A 24,132-nucleotide genomic window follows, 5' to 3' on the forward strand; every position below is an offset into this window, starting at 1 on the left:
AAGTGGACATGATACCTGGTTGGCAGGGACTTATGTGTACGCCAAGGGTTATGTGGATTGGCACATGTTTGTGTGCCTTGAGCTTGTTTGTTACTGGATTATACCGTGGCATGGATCTTATGGATTATATCTATGGTTTCTGATTTGGTTGAAATGCCTATAAACTATGAGAACCAGGGTATACCTATGATATTAACTATGGAGAACCAGCTTTTCTATCACCATGGTTTGTGATCTAGAATGATACCAATTTGTGTGCATAGCACATGTTTCTGTGCGAGGCACTAGTTTCTTGTGCATGGCACTTATTTAAGTGTCTTAGCACCTGGTTGGTGATTTTCATTGGCATATGATTATCTCATTGATATTGGTGATTGAGACACAATTGGCTCTTGTGCCTGTGTCTAGCATATCTTCCATGGAATTCTTGCCATTTATTTTGGGACATGTTTTGTCTGCCCATTTATTTTGGGACATGATTTTGATATTGGTATTATGGAGATTTATTTAGTCTTGCCCATTTATTTGGGACATGGATTCTTCAGTTATATTGGATTTTTGAGATTGTCTCGTCTCATCCACTTGATGGGACATGATTATATCTTGAATATATGGCTTGAAGCTTAAAGTTGTGGACAACTTTTAAGAAGCTAGAGAGGATGTCACCAGCCTGGACATTTCCCAGTATGAAAGGGGTCTAGTGGACTCCAGGATGTCTAAATATTTGGAAAGTACAAGCTTTGGGAATGGGGGATTATCCTACAATACAAAGAATCACACTCCTAAAATTTAGGAGAGTTGCTATTTTTGGCCCGACTCCGATGGAAATTCTATTCGCGTCATTACATCTGGAATTGAGCACATACCAAGAGTTGCCAAAGTACCTATGAGTGACAGAATGTCTACCAGTTGGGATATTTTTAGAGATAAAGTTTATGGAAGAACCCATCTCTTAGATTGGGACATGTGGCAAGAAAGTGGACTAAAGTGAGACAAGTGGCCTCACACTTGTCACTTCAGCTTTTGTGTGGCTCTCCACTTGTCATCATAGCCTTCTCTTTCCATTTTCACTCATGGGAGCCTCAAATCTATAAATTGGAGCCCTCTCTCTTCATTAATGGAGGCTCTCTTGCTGCACACTAGCCTCTACCACCGTTACAGGCTGCCCTAATGATGGCTACTCTCTTTCTCTCTCTCTTGAAGAAGGCTGCCCATGAAGAATACCGGCTGTTGGGGACTGTTTTGGAGACTTCCATCGCGAAGAAATACTGAAGGCAAGGGTATTTGATCATTTTATTATGATTTCTAGCTACTATACTTGTTGTACCAACCATTGTACTTGTCGTACCTGTTGTACCAACCACTGTACGGACTGTGCCAGCCATTGTGCTTGTTGTACCAGAATTTGTACTTGTACTTGCTGTACCAACCACTGTACCAGCTGTACTAGAACTTGTACTTGCTGTACCAGCCACTATACTTGATGTACCAACCACGGCACCTGTTGTACCAACCATTGTACCTGTTGTACTAGCCGTTGTACTTGTTGTACCGACTGAATGGAGAGAGTTGTACTTGTTGTACCAGCTCTATTGCATGAAGACCTGTGGTTTTTGGGGAAGAATCGGTACCCACACGGCGATACATGGATTACATTGTTGGCTCCGCATTTCTATAGCCTGTGTTCCGGCTTGGTTGCCTCGTGTTGGGCTATGTTATGGCATTTGTATATGGATAATCCGGCATCTCCTGTGGGGAGAGTAAGGCCCTCAAAGCTTGTACATGATATTATTCTCCTTGGGTAATAAAATACTCCAAGGGGGGGGGGGGGGGGGGGGGGCGGGGGTGGGGAGGGTCAGCCAATTCTAGCCTCTATGCGGTGTCACATGTGCAAGCTCCATTTTCAGCATTTGTGGATGTTTTGTCTAGCTTTTATGTTTTATACAAAGTGATGATGGATATGTGGTAAGGTTGTGGCCATGTTTAAATGTTTTAATATGCATTGATGGTATCAAAAAGTGTGTCAAAGGCCCTAGTCCCCCGGGCACTGCGAGTTACATGTCCCGGCCTGGAGATGTGATCTCGTTGATGTCGGTGTCGATGTGCCAGCAATCAATGCACTGCGGCATTGGCGGCGATCTCCTGCGCACTGCGGCGGCGAGGCTAAGGAACGACCGATGCACTACGGTGTTGTCATTGTCGATATCAAGGCTGAGGCACATCAACGGGCGACGGTGACGTGGTGCTGTTGGCGGTCTGCCCGGTGGCCTCTTGTGGGCTGTTGCGTGTTTGGTCTGGAATACAGGCTAGTCAAGGGAATCTTCAGCAGTTGTGGGCTCTGACTTAACATCTTTGTTTCTCAGTCCTCCATTGTGCTTTAATTTCAGTTGTATTACTTTTTTCTTGTACATAATACAGGCAATAGTTTAGGATTCTAGAGTTTGTGTTGTATGTGTGATTCCACTACACTCTTTTCTATCTCTAAAAACCCTAGCACACAGGCACAAGTGTTCTACACGTATATATACACATGCACAAGTATATACACACACACACATGCATGTATGTGTGCACGTACCGATGTAGGTATGAATATGTATGTGCATATGTACCAATGTATGTATGAATGTACGTACTTAAAAAGGTGTGTATGCACATAGGTATGCGTACGTATGTATGTATGTTGTATACGTGCATGTATGCATGCTCATTGCAAACACAGCAGACTCTTTAAAGCATGCATTTGGGTACATACATGAGCATGCCAACACTTACAATAAAGATTCTTGCTGTTTGTAGATAAATAGAGAAAAAATGCTCATTTTTGTACGAAGGAAAGATTTAAAGTTATACAAGTGGAGGAAAAACTCTCTCAGCTGCTCGCCGTGGTATCGAGAAGCCACCATGAGTGCTAGTGTCACTTGCTGTCAACGTTTTGCAGAAAAAGTTGTTTGGCTGCCTGCTCTGGGTACCAAGATCCGGCACAAAAAAAGACTCTTTTTCCTGCTGAAAATCAGGCAAAAAAAGGGGGATCCAAAATCATTTAATTATATACACACAGAACATTGAAAAAAAACTTCATTCAACTTGCAGCCTTCTATAGCTATTAGATTTTGCTAATATATTTGTTGGTATACCGCATTCACAGGTTGCAAAGTCATTTGACAGTAAACTTCATCTGTTTCCAAGTCAGCCTGATTCAAATATATAGATACGTTAGAAAAAAAACTGGAAGTAACCATGAGTAGCTACACACAAAAGGGGGATTAACATACATGCAGAATCACGTCGTGAAGCTGGCAGACTAGTTGAGGTCGAAGGTTGGGATAATAGTTTGGAATGTGTGCATCCACCTCCTTCTGTGTGGATGCAGCCACCTGTGATGGAAAATCAGTTGTTTTAGAATTGAGTTCATTACAGCTTCATATGGCATCAACATCATCATGGATGAGACTGTCTACTACACAACATCCATACTAACACCAACGTCACACTGGCGTAGAAGCAGGTTCATGTATAAAGCCATGTCCACCTTGGCATTTAAGAGTCTTTACAGAAATCTCTCCACCCATCCTACAGGCAGAAGTTGGATGGGGGAGATCCCCTGCCCATGAGGGATGGGCAGGTGAGATCTCCCTGCTTATCGAGCAGAAGTTATAATTGTAAAGAATACGATAGAGAGGGGAAATCTCTCGCTTTACAAGACAATTGCGGGTTTGGTGAGCACCCAGGTCATAATAATGCATGCTAGCCATCCGGCATTTAATTCCATTATTTTGTTTTCAAACGACCTCTTGGGCTTACTTCTTAAACCAAGCTTCTCTTTCCTGACACCTAGCCAACCCGTTATATTCACATCCTTGCCGTCTAATGGCAACCATATCTCACCATTCTTCTTTCTCGTATCCATAACCTTTTTCCTTCCGAAAGCTGGCAAATCGGAGTCTTTTTCGCGCAATTTGGAAGACAGTGAGATGACAAGGTTTGCGGTGCTGGCGGACATGAGGGCGTGGGTGACACCGCCCTTAGCTCCGGCATATTTTGGGAATGAAAGCCGAGGACTGCAAATTCTGTATGAGTGCGACCCCAGAGGTGTGCAGGGTTCCCCAGTTCCGGGATTCGCTTGCTTCGGTCGCTGCGTCTTGCTGACGCTTCGCTTCCGAATAAAGGGCCGAATTCCTATGAAATTTTTATTGATGGGTGGAGCAAGTTCGTCCTTTCTAGTATATGGTGCTTCAAGCGGATGGCCCAGGAGCAAGCTGAAGATCATGCATATCTCGTAGGAGAAGAAGATAAAAGTGTACTAGAGACATCCATAGCACCAGGGAAAGCCCTCACAGTTGTTGGCACATTGTGTTCTTTTGTATCAAGCATCTCCACCTTCACTCAAAAAGGGATTTGTTGAATATTCGGAGTCTAGTAGGTGGGAATCATAGTAACATGGAACGCCGTTCCATAGCCTTGGGAACGAGGGATCACGTTCCATAACCTGTGTCGTTCCCATTCCCGTTCCGCAAATGTGCATCCTTGGCTAAAGGCATTCTAGGTCTAATTTTTGAGTAAATGAGAATTTTTGTATTTTTCTATGATCATATCATATCATATGAGAATGGTGTATGACCTTGCATCTAAAAGGCTTGGCAATATATGCCCTTGCATCTCCTTAGCTTCCAAATGGTAGCCATATGGTGATGACGAGTCGTTCCCATTTTCTTTCCAGGTTCCTATTCCTGAACAGACCCCCGTTCCATTTGTTCATTCCCGTTCCATGTGACTATGGTGGGAATGCCCTCTTAGGTGTGAACACTCTCTATGTGTGTACTTGTTATGAGCATGTGAACACTCCCTATGAGCCACTGGATAAGTGTGCCACGTGTCATTAGTGTGTGCGTGTGTCCCAGTATGTGACATGTGTTATGTGTCAAAAGATAAGGCTACTCCCTAGCCTACAAAAGCATTGCACTTGGTGAGTATAAATCAATTCAATCAATCAATCACATAATTGAGTCTACATACTCTCTCTCTCTCTCTCTCTCTCTCTCTCTCTCTCTCTCTCTCTCTCTCAGAGATACGGGCTCGACATCAACACCATATCCAGGAGCGGCTAGCTCACTTACACTCACACTCGGAGATCATGCTCCGATGTATTTTTGCCTCGCCATCGCCTATGTATCACATATTACACCCCCATTATGGTACTGGTTGGAGCTAGACAGATCTGCATTGCATTCTTGTATACCCTACGCATATAGGTTGCATACTGAGCCTCTAGCAGTAGTGCTCCATCCATCACACCCCCCCACTAGCTCAGTACTTTCATAGTTTATTTCATGTTCATTTTGTCCTTTTTTTTTCTGGACATCCAGAAGACATTGACAGTTGTAAATTGATTTGTCTCATAGGTCGAGTTCGGCCTCTAGTAGACGTTAATACAGCTTTCTCTCTCTCTCTCTCTCTCTCTCTCTCTACACACTCTCACACCATGGATCTCTTTGATCCCCCATGGCTTAGGCTGCATAAACCCTAACCCTAACCTACACGCACAACACAACTACCCCTAGCCTGGTGGACACTGACTTGACACCTAACTTGACCACTCCAGACACCCGACCATGGGTCTAACAAGTACAAGTATCCGCTCTAGCCTTACAACATCACATCTTGCAAAGAGGGTTACATAGACACTACAAGACCAAACCTGTCACATGCATGGAAGCTTTGTGTGTCTTCTAACTGAATGTGAACCTTGATTCAAGGCGCCAACAAAGACACAGAGAAGATAGAGAGACAGTTGTATTTTCAATGTATTATACGGTACAAAGATGTCAAAAGGTAATCTACGACCATCTAAAGACCTGACTTTTGACCTGCCCCAAAGGGGTCGGATCAAAACTGGCCTAGCCTCTAGTCCAAACTCCCAAAAAAACTTCCATACCTCAGAACTCTCCGTCTATTGGAGAAACCCTCTCCTGCTGAGTTTAAACCACTAATGAAACATTCTTGATGCTCTTTTCAACTCCACTTGTATCTGCCAAGGTTTGTTCACGTTGAATTTCTCACTCATTTAGTGCAAGTTGGTGCTCCCAATACTTCTACTATACTCCGTCACACTTTCCCCCACACTTCTCGTACTTTATCATCCATTGTAATTGTTGCTTTATCGTCTTGAGCACCATTCCCCTCATCATGTCCTCTACCAATGCTTAGATAATTCTGTGGTGCTCAAAAATCCATGTCTACTCTGCAATGGAAATGAAACAAGATCCTAAACCAAGAAATCAACTGCAGCAGAACCAAAAAAATCTGCAAGTTTTCCCTCCAACAGCCGCATTTGAGGCCGAATTGCTGATTGAACAACCTCAAATATTCATTGAATTGGAATGTGTCTACACCTACTCCAGTACCTTTGTCAAATAGTAGAGAACTGTGCCTCTTCTACCAATGTCAAAGTTGCACTAACAAAAGTCTGAATCTCATTTGAAACCCCAAACTGAAACTATTCGGAGAAGAGGAAAAGAGAAAAAAACGAGACTGGAAGAATTGATTCTCTCAAACTAGTTCTACTCGATTCTCTCAAACTAGTTCTGCTCTATATTGTTGAAATTAATAAAACTCAAATATTTACAAGAATCTTGCTAAATCTGCTGAAAAATAACTGCTAAGCTCTCCCAAAAAAAAAAAAAAGCCACATAATGATTTGCGTTAATTGCTATTGTTCAGCTTAAATCTACTACTCGTTTTGGTTGTGTTCTCTTCCTTGGCTGCTCCCAAAGACTTGCAGAAAGGCACATGCATCCAATGACTAAGTATGATGCATGTGACCACCCTCATCTGCATGGCTGCTTTGTAAGCTGTATATCAATGATGAGCTAGCTCTTGTCCAACTAAACCACCTCCTATACTAGATAACCTTTTCCACAACTGAAACCTCAATGTGAAAGTGTGTGCTTCCACATCCTACTCAAAACATGGAAGTTACTATAAGAAAAACTACCATTACCATATCCAATTATGAAAAGAAACCCATTTAACACAGCCCCCACCACCTTTTCATTTATAAAAAACCAAAGTAGAAGCGCATCGACCAGCCTCTATTTAAGAAAGGCAATACTTCTCTGCTTATCAGCACCCAATCATAAGCGAGACAGCTTTTGTCCTCACCATCTTAGCCTCTATTTAAGAAAGGCAATACTTCTCTGCTCATTGTATGTTGCCGGTAAGACAGCTCAAAACTTCCGAATGAATCATACCTGCTCACTGTGGCCTTGTGGAAGGTAAACTGCATGACTTCCCACAGCTGGTAGAGATACAAGAGGCCCAGCACACGCATGCCAGAGCTCCGAGTTAAGATTCCTCCTTTCCCCTGCACAAAAACTCCAGAATTTAACACATAATAGGAAACTCTCTCTCTCTCTCTCTCTCTCTCTCTCTCTCTCTTCGAAGCAACATTTAGAGGGCGTGACATGGTCCTTTATACAGACACACCAGTCCCAGGGGAGCCGTTTCGGGGATATAGACGGAGTCCGTCCACCGCCCACAGCCACGCACAGTAGGCGGCACTAGAGGCTCAGGAGGAGTGGCCATATTATACAGAGAGGGACTGCAGCATGTGATGCAGGTGGTCAGACGGGATGAGGATGCACAATTCATGTGGGTGAGGATCAGGACGGAGAGGGCCCGAGATATTAACCTTGCAGTGTGCTACTTTGCACCATCCACATCCAGCTATGCCACCCGTGGGGAGTCTCCATACCTACCACTTTATGAGGACATTTTGAAGTTCTCCAGTCTAGGGGATATCCTCCTTGCTGGAGACTTCAACGCCCGCACCGCCAGTGCAGAGGTACCTTTCTTTGAGACAGAGGATCCCACATACCACGAGATCGACACTATGGGCACAGATCTCGAGGGGACATGACAGCCTGTACAGACTATGGGGAGCACCTCTTGGCCCTTGGAGGAGCTCGTGGATTAGCCATTTATAATGGCCTAGCCCAGTGGCCTGGCTCCAATGCCCTCACTTGCTACCCCTTCAGACATGGAGCTAGTACAGTGGACTACTTGGTGGGCTCTTTCTCCTTGATACCCCTCATCTCGGATTTTACCATTTCATCCCGCCCCATTGATGTTGCAGCTGATCATGCATACTTGCTTTCTCCCTCACATGCCAGTACACCATCCAGCCACCGGCCCTACCACACCACCACCACCTGAGATACCACTTCACCAGGGATACCTCTTTCGTCTACTCTGACCACATTTTCCGCACCCTCTCCGACCTCGACCCACACATCCCACTTTATGAGCTTACCAGACAGCTTGCAGTCACCCTTCACACATCCACTGCAACCGCTTTCCCTCACACCAGACACCCCCGGACCACCTGGAGGGACTGTTCCACGAGACCCGTGCCCGCCTACAGCGGGAGGTCACTCTGGGCTCCAGCAGGCACGACAAATCTTCCACTGTCTCAAACGGAGGAAGAAGCAAGCCTACCTAGCTCACCTCAAGCAGGAGTTGTACTAGTCATTTTTGGGACGGGACTGCAAGGAGGCCTGGAGGCTCTTCCAGGATTGTCTCTCACCGACCCCGATCACCTCACCCGACATATGGCATGCATATGCCACCTCCCTTTACCACGTCCCCGGGCAACTACCTCTCCCCCACCCTCCTCAGCCCTACCCCCCCCATTCCTCCTCCTTCCACTTGAGCATGGTGAGAGATGCTATTGACAGGATGCAGAATGGAAGAGCGCAGGATCATGATGGGCTGATTGCCGAGCACTTCTCACATGCGAGGGATGTATTTTCTGGTTCATAGGTTTAACAGGGCCCTATGCGAGTGTTTCCCTGCCAATTGGTCTTCTAATATCATTGTGCCCATTCTGAAAGCAAGTGACCCCATGGATTCCAGTAACTACAGGACTATTATGATTGGTCCACATTGACCAAGATTTATGGATCCATCTTGGAGCATGAGCTCAGCAGATGGACGGAGAAGCAGAGCCTCAGAGCACCAAGGTAGGCAGGCAGGTTTTTGGAGAGGACACCCCACACTGGACCACATCTTCACATTATAGGGTATCATTGAGGAGAGGAGAGCACATGGGCACTGAATATTCTGCTGCTTTGTGGATTTCCCCAAGAAGGAGGAGCTAGCTGAGACAGACACAAAGGATGTATATGATGGGTGGAAGCCGATGGAGAGGCTACTAGTGATGATGATCTCACGCATGATTAGAAGTAAGCCATCAGTGCCACACGAGATTGTGCAGGCAGAGATAGGGGCTGCACCGATTGTGACAGAGGCTATTTTCCAAACAGCGAAGTATTGGCACATATTATGGGAGCTCCTGAAGGGAGCTAAAGAAGCTCAGCTGAAACAATTAGGGTTTCATGTGGGAGACACACACAGAGAAGAAGGGAGAGAGAGAGAGAGACGTGTGGGGATAAGTCAACTCACAATGAGTGTGTGACTCCCCTTTCACACATGTATATTTGCTCTAGTACACATAGTGCACTTAGCACATTAAAAGTACTAAGTGTACTATGTACTATAAAACTTATGGGCTTGTACACACTATAAGGGTGGGCATAATGCCTTTACCCCAACAACCTCCCACTTAAAGGCAATGTGCCCTTGAGTGAAGGAAAAGAAAAAATCAGCATGTACATGATAATATACAAGGCCATATCAAGGCTGAAACTGGCCTCATCCAATGCCCATCAAGTGTCTGCAATGAGCAAACCGCTCTGGAGGCAAACTCTTTGTCAACAGATCAGCCGCGTTGTCATCCGTATGAATCTTGACAAGCTGAATCAGCTTGTTCTCTATCACCTCTCTGATGAAGTGATACTTCACATCCACATGCTTCGTCTTTGCATGAAAGACAGGGTTCTTTGCCAACTAGATGGCACTCTGACTGTTACAATGCAACAATGGAATATCCCCTGTATAACCCAAATCAACCACTAACCGAGATAGCCATAATGTCTCCTTGCAAGCCTCTGTGGCTGCAATATACTCGGCCTCTGTAGTAGATAAGGCAGTGCACTTCTGCATCCAGCACCTCCTGTGAATGTAAACACATAACCGGTAGTAGACTTCCGGTTATCTGGATGACCGGCATAATCCGAATCCGTGTAACCATGCACTAATGCATCCTGTTTGCCAAAGCAGATGCACATATCCAGTGTGCCCTTCAGGTATCTCATGACACCTTTCATTGCTTCCCAATGCTTCTTGCCAAGGTTGGCCATGTATCTAGTAACCACTCCCACTGCAAATGCAATGTCCGGCCTGGTAGCAACCATGGCATACATGAGACTGCCACAAGCTGAAGCATACGGAATCTTGGCCATATCAGCCCTGTCACTATCCGACTGTGGGCTGTCCATGGCACTGAGTTTCACATATGGAGGCAAAGGAGTACTAGTCTTCTTCCCCCTTCCATATTGAACCTCTGCAAAACTTTGCCAGTGTATTCCTTCTGAGACAAATACAACACATGCTAATTTCTGTCCCAAAGTATCCGCATACCCAAAATGTGATTTGCATCACCCAAATCCTTCATATCAAAGGTCTGATGCAGCCTCTTCTTCAAGGCATCCATCTCTTTACGAGATTTCCCGGCAATCAACATATCATCAACATACAAGATGAGGATCAATAGACTGCCATCCAAAGCTTTCTTGGTGTATAAGCAGTGATCTATGTCACTCCTCCTGAAATCCTGGGATTTCATAAATGTATCAAATTTATGATACCATTCCCTTGGTGCCTGTTTGAGCCCATAAAGACTCTTTTTCAGCTTGCATACAAGCTTCTCCTTTCCATTCACTGCATAACCCTCTGGCTGTTGCATATATATCTCCTCATGGAGATCACCGTGAAGAAAAGTAGTCTTCACATCCATCTGAATCAAATCCAGATCATCATGAGCAACCAAAGCTAGTACAGCTCTAAGTGTGGTCATTTTGACCACTGGAGAGAAGATCTCATCAAAGTCCACACCATATTCCTGCTTGAAGCCCTTAGCCACTAACCTGGCTTTGTATCTTGGCTTTGCATCAGGTGCAACTTTGAGCCTGTAAACCCACTTGCATGGCAAAACCTTCTTGCCTGTAGGCAAATGCACCAACTTCCATGTTCCATTTTTGTGCAGAGAATCCATCTCTGACTTCATAGCACGCTCCCAAAGAGCCTTGTCTGCCCTCTGTAAAGCCTCCTTATAACAAGAGGGCTCCCCACAGTCAGTGAGCATCAAGTAGTCAACCCCTGGAACAAACCTGTCAAGGGGTCTAGAGGGTCTTGTGGACCTCCGTACCCAATGACCATCATTTGCAGGTTGCTGTCCAGCCTGCATATCACCTATTGGTGGCTCCTGTTCCATGCCATAAGGTTGAAAGATCATGCCCGGTTATCTCCTCTAACTGTGGGATATCCATTGGGATATCTTCTGCCATCTCTGGCTGTCCATTTTCATGCTGATTCAGGATCTCGACCGAGAGTAGTGACACTAGACAGAGCCATTGAGCTATGCAGAGCCCGGCACCCCCGACCCCATGGTCCCCATCCACGCCCACGTCACTATAGGAGGATCAGAGCCATTATCTCCCACCACCACAGGACTTTCTCCCGGCAGCCCAACTTTACTACATTGAGAGTGTCCTATGCAGGATATTTTAGGGTGATATGAGAGCTGAACTCTTTTTGTTTTGGGATCAGATTTGACATTTCAGCTCTTGTTACTTTCTTTGATTTTTATTTTTGGTACCCATGATGATGTGTTTCATGGACATGATGTAACCTTTTGGTCTCATATGTCATTTTGGCCTTTTGTAGATGTTAATACAACTTTCTTTCTTTCTTTCTCTCCTCTCCATCAAGCTATCCTTCCACGTGACATAGCTGAGAGAGACCCTCTTCGCTGTTTTGAATGTAACTAAGGCCATCCACAAGCTTTGGATAGGGAGAGCTCAAGATCACGAGGGATTACTATGAAGAAACAGCACTTTTTCCAGCCCTAAAAAGGGACTTTCTTGATATTTTATATTTTATATTTTTGGGGTTTTTTTTTCTTGGTTGCTGGCCTACAACACCCCCCCCCCTTCACTATATATAGCATTGCCTATACCTCATCATTCATGTACCACTTCATCGCCATATTAGGTACCATCTGGCCGCCTACACTAGGGACTCATATCTACGTTTTACTCTACTGGTCCAAGTTGCCTTCTGCAGGGCTTACATCAGCCTTACATCAGGCTATTTCTCTGCGCTTACATCATGCCTTCTTTTGCTCCACATCTGCGTTTTACTTCAACATATGTCAGCGCCTACATCAGAGCTTTGGTTCAGCACACAGCAGCGCTTTGCTTCAACAGTCATCTACGTTTTGCTACAGCATACATCAGTCCACATCTGCGCTTACATCAGGCTTACGTCAGGGTTTATATCAGCGTTTATCTCAGCCTTCTTCAGCGCATACATCACGGCTCACATCCGTGCTTACCTTCAGCATATCTTGTGCGTTTTGGCACAGCCCTTGGGACAACAGCCCTCTCTGTTACATCGGGACAGCAGTCCTCTCTGCTACACATCGGGACAGCAGCCCTCTGCTTCAGGTACGCAACACCCGTGTCACCAGAGCTTGCACCACTCGGGACGGCAGCCCTCTCTGCTTCAGGTACGCAGCACCCATGTCATCAGAGACTGCACCACCATCATCGTCGTCGACGTTACCTTTTTCCGCTACCACTATCACCTCAGAGTGCTTTGCCTCACATCGACGCGAGCCTTCGTTATCGACCGTGCTTCAGCTCTGACATCTTCTCTGCTTCAGCACTGGTCTTCTTTCTGCTCAGAGTCACCTCACATATGAGGGCTTTTGTACATATCTGCACTCACCCTTTTATATATATTCACTCACATATTTCATTCTGTGTGGTTTTGCTTTGATCTCTCGTATATCTGGTCCTTCCGTCCTTTTCCCCTCACAATTACTTGCTGAGCACATTACTCATGTCATTGGCAGAGAGACATGGGTACAGAGCCAGAGGACAGGCAAGCCTTGACATATTTTACACTGAACCACAGCTTTATATCACTCAAGAGGCTCACGGCGGAGACGACATGTTTATTGCTGCTTTGTGGAATTCTGCAAAGCATTTGATATTCTTCCTCGAGCACACTTGTTCAGACGCCTCCAAGAGCTTGGGATACATGTGAGATGATCTCGGGAGTCACGGCAGTTGATGGGTCAGTTACAAGGAGAGTTAAGAGCACCAGGAGGTATGTAAACAAAGATCACCTATACCGCTGGGTGAGACAAGGTTGCCCTCTATCCCCAAAACATTTTGAGCTCTCCTTTGGCAGACACATCGATCCTTATCCTCCTTTATGCAGTTGATATAGTTCTCATTTTAAAGTCAGCAGCAGCAGCGACACCTAGGGGCATTGCAGGCGTTCTGTGAGCAACGGGACCTCGCAATGAACCTTGGCAAGAATCAAGGTCGTGATCTTTTATTATGGAAGGACACACATGACAAGTGAGCTGGAGCTTCCCCTGTCTGCGCACCTGCTCCCCCTTGCCATCCCCTTCCCCGTCGTCCTTCGTGCTGCCCCCGCCTCTCTCCCTCCTGAGCGTACCTGTGCGCCAACCCTTTTTCCCGCCTTCCCCTCTCCCTGCGCGATGTCCTCCTACGAGCTCCCTTTTGCATCTTGCCTCCTGTGGCCCCAGCCTTCGACCCCTCTGCCTACCTCCTGTTCGCTGTCTGCCTATCTTCCCCTCATCTGCCTCTTGTGCACCCTCGCCTCCATCTCGTGCCCGCTTCCTCCTTTCCTTCCCTCCTGCCGCCCTTCCTATCCACCCTCTCCCGCGCACCCCTCCTTCGCCTTTCCCTCCTCCTCCGCGACCCTGCCTTGCTCTAGGGCCTCCCCCCTCTCGTGCATCCACCCCCCACCTCTAGCGGCTGGGAGTCTTTTCTCCATTGCCGCTCTCCGCCTCCCTTCTTCCCCCTCCCATTGCTCCCCTTTTTTGCAGTCCCCCCCCTCCGCTCCCCCCTCGATAGGCTTTTTGCGCTCGCGCGTTCTTCTTTCGGCAAGCATCAGCTTCCTTTGATCTCACCCCCTTCAAGAGGACTCCATGGCAGCCGCTCCCTCACCCCCAACCGAGGCTGCCGCCCTCAAACATGCGGAAGCTTATAGATAGGATTATACTTTGAGAAAGCAATATTCAGCACCTTGGTTTTTGACAATAGCACAATGTAGCAGAGAGAGAGAGAGAGAGAGAACAAAGTACACAAGATAGGGTCCAAATACCCTCTAATGGCCCCCATCAAGGACTGGTAAATTTGCTTTATTGAATGATGAAAAAGACTCACTTCTTGGAGACCTTCTTTGGCTGGAAAACAACAACCTGAAGATGTCCTATTCTTGACCTTCAAGTTAACCTTGGCGTCAGCCTCCCTTTGGCTGTCCTGGCTCTTGGAGTACTTCGGCACTTGTGAATAATGAAATAGATAATGCCTTCATATGTGCCTAATGTTTTACATAGGACACCATGCTGCTGGTCGGTCTTCTCATCTGGCTGTCGGCCTGCTGCTGCTGCTCCACGACTGGAATACTCACCCAATATTAGGCGCCTTTTCATACGTCTGCTGACCAACCGGTTGTGATTGCCCTGGTGCTGGCTGACTAGCTGTGAGCGCCCCCAACAGGCTGCAGACTGGCTGCCCAGCCCTCCTATGGCTGGTTGCTTGGGCATGGGGGCCTCCTTGGACCCTAGGGTGGCCACTAATGGCTGCCCACCTTGTAGGCAAGGCCCTGAAGCCAGATGCCCAACTACATGCAACTAAGATCATGACTCCTAGATCTAGTATTCCAGGCAACACTTGGTACACCTCTACTTCATTCCAGAGGGTGACTCAAAGTACGGACTGGCACTGCTCCACCAGACCATGACCATGTACGGGACTCGTACACCTCTTAGAATGTGCATCATGACAGCCATAGGAGCCATGAAATGACTTGTACATCAAAAGCTGGTCCCTGATCTTGCGCCTAACCGATGCATCAGGCACAAGACGATCCAAGATGATCCTCCATCCAGCACTCACCTCCCGGTCACTCTCCTGCTTGTTGCCTTGGAATTCTGGGTCCACCACATAAGCTGCTACATGCAATGGAGAGTAGTGAGAATTCCACCTTCCTAGACACAAGGCATGGATCTCCTCGTATCTGTCTTCGTCAGGCACGAAGTCTTTCAACTTCTCTATCATGCGATCCATGGCCTCGTAGACCTTGCCTATGCATGGTTGCATAGCGTCTACAATCCTCAATAGGTGGACTATGGGCCTCACCATAGCATCTGTGGTCTTCACACGCTCCCACCAAGAAGCGTCATCCGCCCGTAGCCTACACTCTTGGCCAGTGTTTGTATGGGACTCTTGCTGCATGGCGACAAACTCGTCGCTAAATATTTGAGGAGAGAGAGACAGGACCTCTTGTTGAACTCATGCCGAAGTCTTTGGTGGTTGAGGCAAAGGAGACCATGGTGTTGGCCTCCTCAATGAGCGAGCTGGTCCATGGTAATGCCCCAATGTCCTTGAGGAGGTTGTTTAGGAGACGAGCCATACAAAAGGACACTGTGACGTGTCCATACATACCTTGGAGAATAGCTCCCGCCGCCCTATTGGAAGGCTCCCCATCCGCAACAAAGCCCACTACATGCTCGGGGCCAACGATCTCCATGGTGGTAGCCCACTCCGCCGCAAGCACATCCGCACTCTTCCCAGTGCCGGATGCATCATGAGATGAGATGAAGTACATCTCTCCGCGGGAATATGCAACCACGCCGTGAATACTCCTCTTGCGGGTGTCACTCCATCCATCCACAATGAGGGAGACTCTGTTCCTCTACCATTGCCGCTTTGTGTTGTTGGCCGCTTGCTCTACAATGCGCTTCTCCTTCTCGAGCAATGTAGTGCGCAAGCTCTCAGATGAGGGGGGCGTATAGGTTGAGCCATACTCCCCAATCTTCTTAACCATGACCTTGAAGTATTCCGACCTATTCAAGAAAGTAATTTACTAATGAGAAGGTGACTAGGATGATGAAAACATGAATGATGAATCGATAATGATCGATTGCACTTACCTAGCCGCTTGAAAGGCAATGTGGTCGTGGAAGAAGAAGCGGGCCACCGCCATATCCACCTCCTCCTTCAACTTGGGGTTCCAATTCTCCCCAAGTGTAGATTGTCGTCGTGGGCCACGTAACGGTTGAGAGGCCGTGGAGATGGAGGGTGTCGGCGTCGTGGATGGAGTAACATTCCGACTTGATGGTGAAGGTGATGGTGTGCATGATCCCGATCCACCACATGACTCCATTGTAGAGGCTTGAGTTCCTCTCCCCATCTCGCGGTGTCCTTCTTGTCACTTCGACCGCCTCATAGACGCTAAGCTTGTCAAGAAGTTCCCGTCTCTTCTCATGCAAAACCTCACCTCATGCCCACTCTCATGCAAGAGGTGGGCTCGCACTTTGTCGGCGCCACCCGTTCGCCGGTACGGGCAAAGCTTGCATACCCATGGCCGAGAACCGCCTCCATGAGCAAATGGGGTGTAGTTAACCTCCTCCCACCATGTCCATCCCGTTGTCCTTCTACGGGAAGCCCTGGCACGTGAGGAGGATGCCATGGTTGAAAGATGGCTTGACTCTTGAGCCTTGAGGAATGAGAGAGAGAGAGAGAGGCCTAGAGCCTAGAGGCTTGGAAGTTGGAAGACTCAAGAGGCTTGAGGGAGAGGAGAGAGAGAGAGAGAGAGAGAGTCTAGATAGTAAGGCGGCGGCCCGCGGGCCTTGTGTGAGAGGCTTGGAACTTGGAAGTTGGAAGCTAGAACTAAGAAGAATCTTGAAAGCTTGAAAGTTGTGTGTGCTTGTAGCCTTGTAGAGGCTTGTTCTTATATAGATAGGCAAGAGAGAGAGAGAGGGCCAAGCCTCAAAGGCTCAAGGGCCAAGGCCCAAGCCATAAACAGCCAAGCGGCGACTGCAACGGCTGGAAACGGCAACTACAACGGCTGGAAACGACAACTGCAAAACAACGGCTATAAACGGCGAGCGCAACGGCAGAAAAACGCGCAAACGGCTCCCTACCGTCCCCCACCGGCTTCCCCATTCCTGAGGCGTCCCCATCCCCGTCCCCTGTGAGTGACGCTTCTTAGGGGACGTCCGTCCGTCCCCTTCCGTTCCCCTCGCCGGTCCGTCCCATTTCGGCGTCCCTCCGTTCCAAGCACTCGTCCCTTCCGTCCCCTGTGACTATGAGGCAGGGACACTATAGTTCTTGCATTCCTGGTAAGCAGCATAGGGAATCTTTTCCGATGCATGCTACTAGGCGGGCTTCGAAACCTTTGGATTTGGTACACACTAACTTGTGTGGACCTATGCAAACCCCATCTTTGCAAGGTTCCTTGTACTTCATGTTGCTTGCGGATGATTGTAGCAGGCTTACATGGGTTTATTTTCTTTCCCACAAGGACCAAGCTTTTGCTCGGTTCAAGGAGTGGCATGTTATGGTTCGGGTTGACAAAGGAGGGGAGTTCTCTTCTAATGCTTTTAAAGTTTTGACAGAGGCAGACTACCTAGGATTGCCTGATCGTCACCAAGGCTAGAGTTTATCTACGCAAAAGAAATATCCTCAGGTCAAGAATCCAGAGCTTTATTTACTCATCTCAACTTCGTAATAAACCAAACACACCAAAAGGTGGGGGGACTTTCAATGGTTTTTTGGGCCTCAATGGGGTGTCTTGCATCTCTCTCTCCTCTCTACTGTTCATGTTGCACCATAGTAATTGCACATGATAAAGGCTTCCATACGTAACATAGTATAATTACATCAGGGTCACCCTGAGGCAAATCAGATCACAGCCAGACCAATGACCATGAATGCCAAAGCTGAGGATGGATATTCATCAGGCCCACATATTGGGTGTGACAATGGTATCTCTTGGGAGCAAAGGTCCAGAGATAGTTCAGAGCAAAGGAAAATCATGGAGCTGTGCACAGGCATGTGCTGAGAGAATGAAGTTTTCCAGCATCAATGGGAAGTGAGTTAACGCTTCCAATTTGGACCTGTTTAGATGAGGAGGGATTGTACAGAAGCAGCACATGATGCAGATATGCTGCAGTGGATGCAGTTTTGCCCCCAATTTTTCATGTTATGGTTTAACAAGAAGTATATCTCCAGGAGTTCACCATTGTTGGCAGGTTACAAAGACGCAATTTTATTCCCATCAACAAGCTGCACAGGACGGAATGTCACGTGCACCCGGCACTTGAGTGCTACATGGACTACAGCTCTTCTTTATGTGTAAGCTTTGGGTTAGGGATGTACACCGTGCCCAGTTGTAAGCCCGAGTCCAAGGACATGCTAGCCAACAGCCATCAGGGTAGGGTTGGGAAGCCTAGGCAGTTGTACATGTGCAACCCCACATAGTTTTTAACCCACTTGAAGTTGACATTTGTACAAATGTTTGGCGACTTAATAGTCCAACTGCTATAGATCAGTCAGGAGGCAGGATGTTAGCAGCTTATAACGCCAAGTGCTGGACAATCCACGAGGCAAGATGCCCAAGTCAGACAGCAGGGCAGCCCATCAGGACCAATCTGGACAGGCCGGGCTGTTAAGCAGTTGTAGTGGCAGGTCGGACAGAAGTATGCAAGGTGGGCAGCAGGTCATGGGATGTTCAAGCAGGCTGACCATCAGAAGAGGGTAGAATGTGCCCTATAAATAGGCCCCTCCTCTTCCCCCATTCCTCATTTGCGCCCCAGTCTAGGGACAGGTCGATAGAGCACCAACAGAGGCATCCACATGGCATGTAGTCCAAGACAATAGCACTCCACTCCAGCAGAAGAGCAAAGGCAAGCGTTTTGATAAAACAGGGTAGTCCAGCGAGTCACTCAATAGGCAGGTTATTCCAGTAAAGAACTGTTCAGAGCTGCAAGGTTGGCTATTGTTCAGTCTGGGTATCAAGGCTAAAGTTTATCTAAGCAAGGAGGAGATATCCTAAGGTCAAGGATTTAGATCTATATTGTACTTATCTCAACTTCACAATAAGACAAAAACACCAAGGGATGAGGGCCATTCAGTGGGTGTCCAGTGTCTCTCTCTCTCCCCTCTGACAAGCTCCTGCCTAACGTGGTGTCATGGCCAAACTTTACCATGGCAATGTTCACAAAAAGGGGCATTATCAATCAACCAGTTACAAGTGTAGCCCACCAAACAGATGCCAAGTACCATAACTTAGATTACCATTGAGCCACCGGCAATGCCATATTAGCGAAGACTAGGGTGCCTGCCTTAGCTTATTGTTGAGACAAATATAATTTCCATAACAACCAGCTGGATCGGTTTTCCCTTTCAACTCATAAACACAAGACAAAATGTAAAATTGGGAGGTAGGAGAGAAACACACTGATCTTCAAAAACTGCAATAGGCTGTAAATTTACACAAGCATATCATATGTGTAAGAGCACAGCTAAACTAGCATATTATATGTGTAAGCCCGGAGCTACACGAGTATACTGTACACGTGCCGCCCATGTTTGAGAAAAATCTTTAAATGTGTTAAAAAGGCCATAAGGGTTTTACAAGAAAGAACAAGTACCTTCTGGAGCTGAGGAGCCGGTCGTGGAAAGCCTCATTTGCGTCGAATTCAGCATCACCCGTGCTCCAAGATCTTGCAGGTAGCACTGTTAGAAGCGAGTAAGTAACTGTTTGAGAGAGAGATGAGAATGTGAGCTATGAAGATATGATGGCATGGATGTGAGTGTTTGCCAGGCAAATGTGGCTGATGATGAAGCAGTTGATGAGTGCAGTGTCTAAAGCAGGTTCATCCTCTTCTCTTCCTGTCACTGGAGTTGAAGATGCCATGCTTGGCAGTGTAAAGGAGCATTTCTGCACGTGAATTAGGGTTAGTGAAAACCTGATGTTATGGTGATTGTTGGTCCAGAGCATCGAATTACAGCAAACCTCGCCTCTGCCACAAGCTCACGTTATAGTCCTTTGTGAAAAGAAAAAATTGCAGCAAACAAGGTCTGCTGCTTGATGCCTGAGCTACCACATCAAGGACACAGGAAAAGCCTGAGAGTTGGCACAAGGCCTACACTGTGAAAGCATGAGCCACAAACCCTAAAGGCAGATGAATGGTGAAATCAGGGTGGACACTCTTCCACTGAACCGAACTGGGACTGGAACAGTCACTTCAAGAACTAGCTCTACAACATGAATTGTCTTTGCCACAATTGTTCGAACCTCCCCATGCTATCTGAGTGGATGCAACTCACTCTTCCACTAAGCTAGGACCAGTGTGATCTCACGTTGACCACTCGCCACATATGAGCTCTATCATATGAATTGACACGGCCACAGTCATTTGGACCTCCCAATGCTATCTGAGTAGATACACCTTAGCAGCATGCGGTCATTGGGACCTCCTAATGCTATCTGAGTAGATGCACCTCAGTCGGAATGCTATCTGAGGACCTCCTAACTCTATCTGAGTAGATGCACCTCGGAATGCTATCTGAGGACCTCCTAATGCTATCTGAGTAAATGCACCTCAGTCGGAATGCTATCTGAGTAATGCCCCTCTCTCTTTCATTGGGCCAACTAGGATTAGACCCTTGCCTTGACGGATTAGACCAATGTGATCTTGCCTAGTCTGGCTTATGAGTGAGGATGTCTAAGTCTTGCATGACATTGGCGGCCTGGGTTATGAATAAGGAAGCCCGAGAGAACTGACAATGCGAGCCTACCACATGAGGAGAAGAAAGGCAAAATGCAAGACAGTTTGAAGGCAGAAAACTGGAAGTAGCCAAAAAGCTCCAACGCTTGTCGTAGTTAGTGTGTGTGTGAGAGAGAGAGAGAGAGAAAGAGAGACGCGCACACAGATAGAGAGAGCGCTACAAAGAAAGAAGCGACCAGTCTGGAGCAGATCAGGACGTCCAAATGCAGTCCTGTTTGGAAATCTTACACACGCACACGCTAACAGAAAGAAAGCTTTGAAGGATTTTTGGCTATGGCGGAAAACAGCAGCAGGAGAAAGCGAAAGTGTATGTTGATGTGAAAGTGGGCGTGTGCCCAAAAAAACAAATAGTGATGTAATGATGTAAGGGATGTAGGTGATGACTTTTTGCATTTTTATTTCATTCAATTTCCAAACTTATCCTAGGAGCTTTGTTATTACCGAAAGGAGTCCTTTACCATTTTTTTTTCTCCTCCTTTTTTTACTGAGGAGGAATACACTCTCTCTCTCTCTAATACACACTCTCTCTCTCTCACCCCTTTACACGGAGTGAGGGGAAGGGTGCCGCCTTAATCACCGAGCTATTGTCCAATCTCGCACGAGTGTTTTACCTTTTTCAATGAGCTGTTAATCTGCTAATTATAATAGTTTTATTACGGCCGACTCATAAGCATCCAACTGCAAATCGAAATCGAATACGAGAAAACTTAACTATGTCTGTCTTTGTAGTTCACACACGAAGAGCCCATGTCTGAGCTGGCATGGTTGTAGCATGTCATTGCAAAGTCATATCTGACCTGGCATGGTTGTAGTATGTCATTGCAAAGTCATTTGTTTGCTTCCCAATAGTGGCACTTGTCCACATTGTGGGTGGCGTGGGCTAGCTGGACAATTTTTTTGGCATGCGATGTCGATGATTAGGATGACATATGTTGTACCCTCCATCTTGTTGGGCAAACAGATTGCGAATGACATCGCGCGACACATCTTTTTTTCACCAATAAGAGGGCACCGCAACATAATATAAACTTAAGTCCAACACCGCCCCTTTGTAAGCGGGGCCTTAGTTATTTGTATAGTTTACATAATGTTGCCAAATGAAGTGCTCACACCATACTTTTGTAAGAGAATACAATATGCGTATTCAAGAGAACTCTCACAAGAGGTAAGACATTTCACAATATAAAAACTTTAAAACTCAAATTGCACAATAACATAGATATAGCATAATATTGTAGTACTGAAGTGATGCAAATCCCCACACTCGTGTTCGATGGTGGCGTTCGATGATGGCTAATCCGAAAGGCTTATCCAAAACCACTAAGTTAACGATTGTATACTAGTGTCTAGGGAGTAAACTCGCCAATGATGTGATTGATGAGAACAGTATAGAGAAGGGGCTCAATGTATAGGCCAATATACTTGCCAGTGATGTGACTGATGAGAACGGTGTAGAGAAGGGGCTCCTATATATGCAGAGCCACCCATGACATGATCATGTAGTTCCATGGTCATAGACTATGCCACCATCCGTGGTGTAGGTTTGGCTTATAAATATGTATCCGAGCTTATCTTGGACCCCATTCGAGCCCCACAGTGTCAGGACAAAGTGTCCAAGGGTAAAGTCTACCTACTCTATGTGTGGGGACCATTATAGGATAACGGTCCAATGTAGCATGTGGCCTATTTAGCAATGTGCCAAATTTAATCGAAGCTGTCTCTAAACCATTTGACCACCACCATCCCATGTGACTACGGGGGATGTTGATAATGAGTGCCCATGTTGCTCAACCATGGCTACTCCTCATAATGGGGGCTGTACAAACATGAGCTAGTCGATGTCCAAACAATAAAATATAGAGCATTGATATCTAGCAAGGTTTTTTTAGTGTTAGGTTACTCATGTGACACCACTTAACATCTATTTTAGTTTTTTGAAAGTGTTAGGTAACTCATGTAGCACTACTTAACATCTATTTTAGTTTTTTTTATGTTAGGTAACTAACTTGTGTCACACTACTTAACATCTATTTTAGTTTTTTTTTTGTGTTAGGTAACTAACTCGTGTCACACTACTTAACATCTATTTTAGTTTTTTTTATGTTAGGTAACTAACTCGTGTCACACTACTTAACATCTATTTTAGTTTTTTTTTTGTGTTAGGTAACTCGTCTCACGCTACTTAACATCTATTTTAGTTAGGTAACTCATGTCACACTACCAAACATCTATTTTAGTTTTTTTTTTTTTGTAATTTATGTTTGATGCTCTCTCTCTCTCTCTCTCTCTCTCTCTCTCTCTCCTCTCTCTCTCTCTCTCTCCTCTTTTAATGTCCTCTCCACTATGATCCCTCTGGATTGGCTTGTTACTTTGTTAGTGTTTTTGTGCATATTTACGCATCTTTTTTGTTCTTTTACCCAAATATAATTTTATGTTGGTAACTAGTTTCTAGCAAACTCAAGCTATACTATGCCTTTGTTTACTAAGAGGATCTGAGTATAGTGCACTTTCTACTGTAAAGAGGGCCTCAAATGTGATATATTTTGGAGGGTTTTAGTGGAAAACTATTCATATTTCTTTTTTAAAAATATGAATAATACCAACATGTTAAGCTTTCTTTTGCAAATCGATGTAAAAAATCCAAGTATGTGTATTTCTACCAATTAGATATGATGAATACATGTGAATGTCAAAGTTGAAGGTTACGTAAATTGCAAATTTTGGAAGGCTTTGTACCAAAACCTTCAAACTTCTCAGAAATATGCACTATCAAAATTATGAATAATATCAACATCTTAAGCTTTCTTTTCCAAATCAATGTAAAAAATCCAAGTATGTGTATTTCTACCAATTAAATGTGATGAATAAAATACATTTAAATGTCAGAGTTGAAGGTTACAAAAATTACAAAATTCAAAGGTTTAGTGTCAAAACCTTCAAACTCCATAGAAATATATACTATCGAAATTATCATTTCACTTGCACAATTAAAAACTTCCTTTTGATTATTGTGTAGAATTTTTATTATAGAACGTGGATTTGTTGTGTTGTACTTATTCCTACACAATTTTAGTTGTTGAGAATCCATATGCAATTCCACACAACTTCTTATAATTTGCTACAATTATCTACACACTTTTTGCTGTTGAGTATCCATATGCAATGCCACACAACTTCCTAAAATTTGTTGCAATTGTGTAGTCCACATAGCATTGAAAATTAGTGAGGGCGTGCATTGAAAATTCCATTCATCATACCATAAGGGAGGTTTTACAAATAATTGGCCCTTAACAATCTCTTTTCCTTTTCTTTAGCTTCTAAAGATACATGGA

The 24,132-nt window shown here is 45.7% G+C and overlaps 1 protein-coding gene across 4 annotated transcripts in view; it reads right to left on the bottom strand.

Moving 5' to 3' along the window:
* The window catches only part of LOC147631125 (auxin response factor 12-like), a 40,069-nt gene extending 18,919 nt beyond the window's left edge, over positions 1 to 21,150 (bottom strand). Inside the window, exons 1-7 of one of the 4 annotated variants that reach the window (XM_086809460.1) lie at positions 20,942 to 21,053; positions 19,979 to 20,032; positions 19,661 to 19,745; positions 7,251 to 7,363; positions 3,276 to 3,377; positions 3,138 to 3,194; positions 2,854 to 3,003 (exon numbers count right to left, since the gene is read on the bottom strand). In XM_086809460.1, coding sequence (XP_086665586.1) covers positions 2,854 to 3,003; positions 3,138 to 3,194; positions 3,276 to 3,377; positions 7,251 to 7,363; positions 19,661 to 19,715 — 477 coding nt within the window. In that variant the 5' untranslated portion in view covers positions 19,716 to 19,745; positions 19,979 to 20,032; positions 20,942 to 21,053. Of the gene's footprint in view, positions 1 to 2,853; positions 3,007 to 3,137; positions 3,195 to 3,275; positions 3,378 to 7,250; positions 7,364 to 19,660; positions 19,746 to 19,978 lie in introns of all 4 variants that reach the window. The other 3 variants (XM_086809458.1, XM_086809459.1, XM_086809461.1) reach the window with 3 other exon arrangements.
* Between the last annotated feature and the right edge of the window lie 2,982 nt (positions 21,151 to 24,132).

Source organism: Cibotium barometz, chromosome 15 (genome assembly GCF_041138505.1).
Source record: "Cibotium barometz isolate CiBa-2024 chromosome 15, ASM4113850v1, whole genome shotgun sequence".
NCBI lineage: Eukaryota > Viridiplantae > Streptophyta > Polypodiopsida > Cyatheales > Cibotiaceae > Cibotium > Cibotium barometz.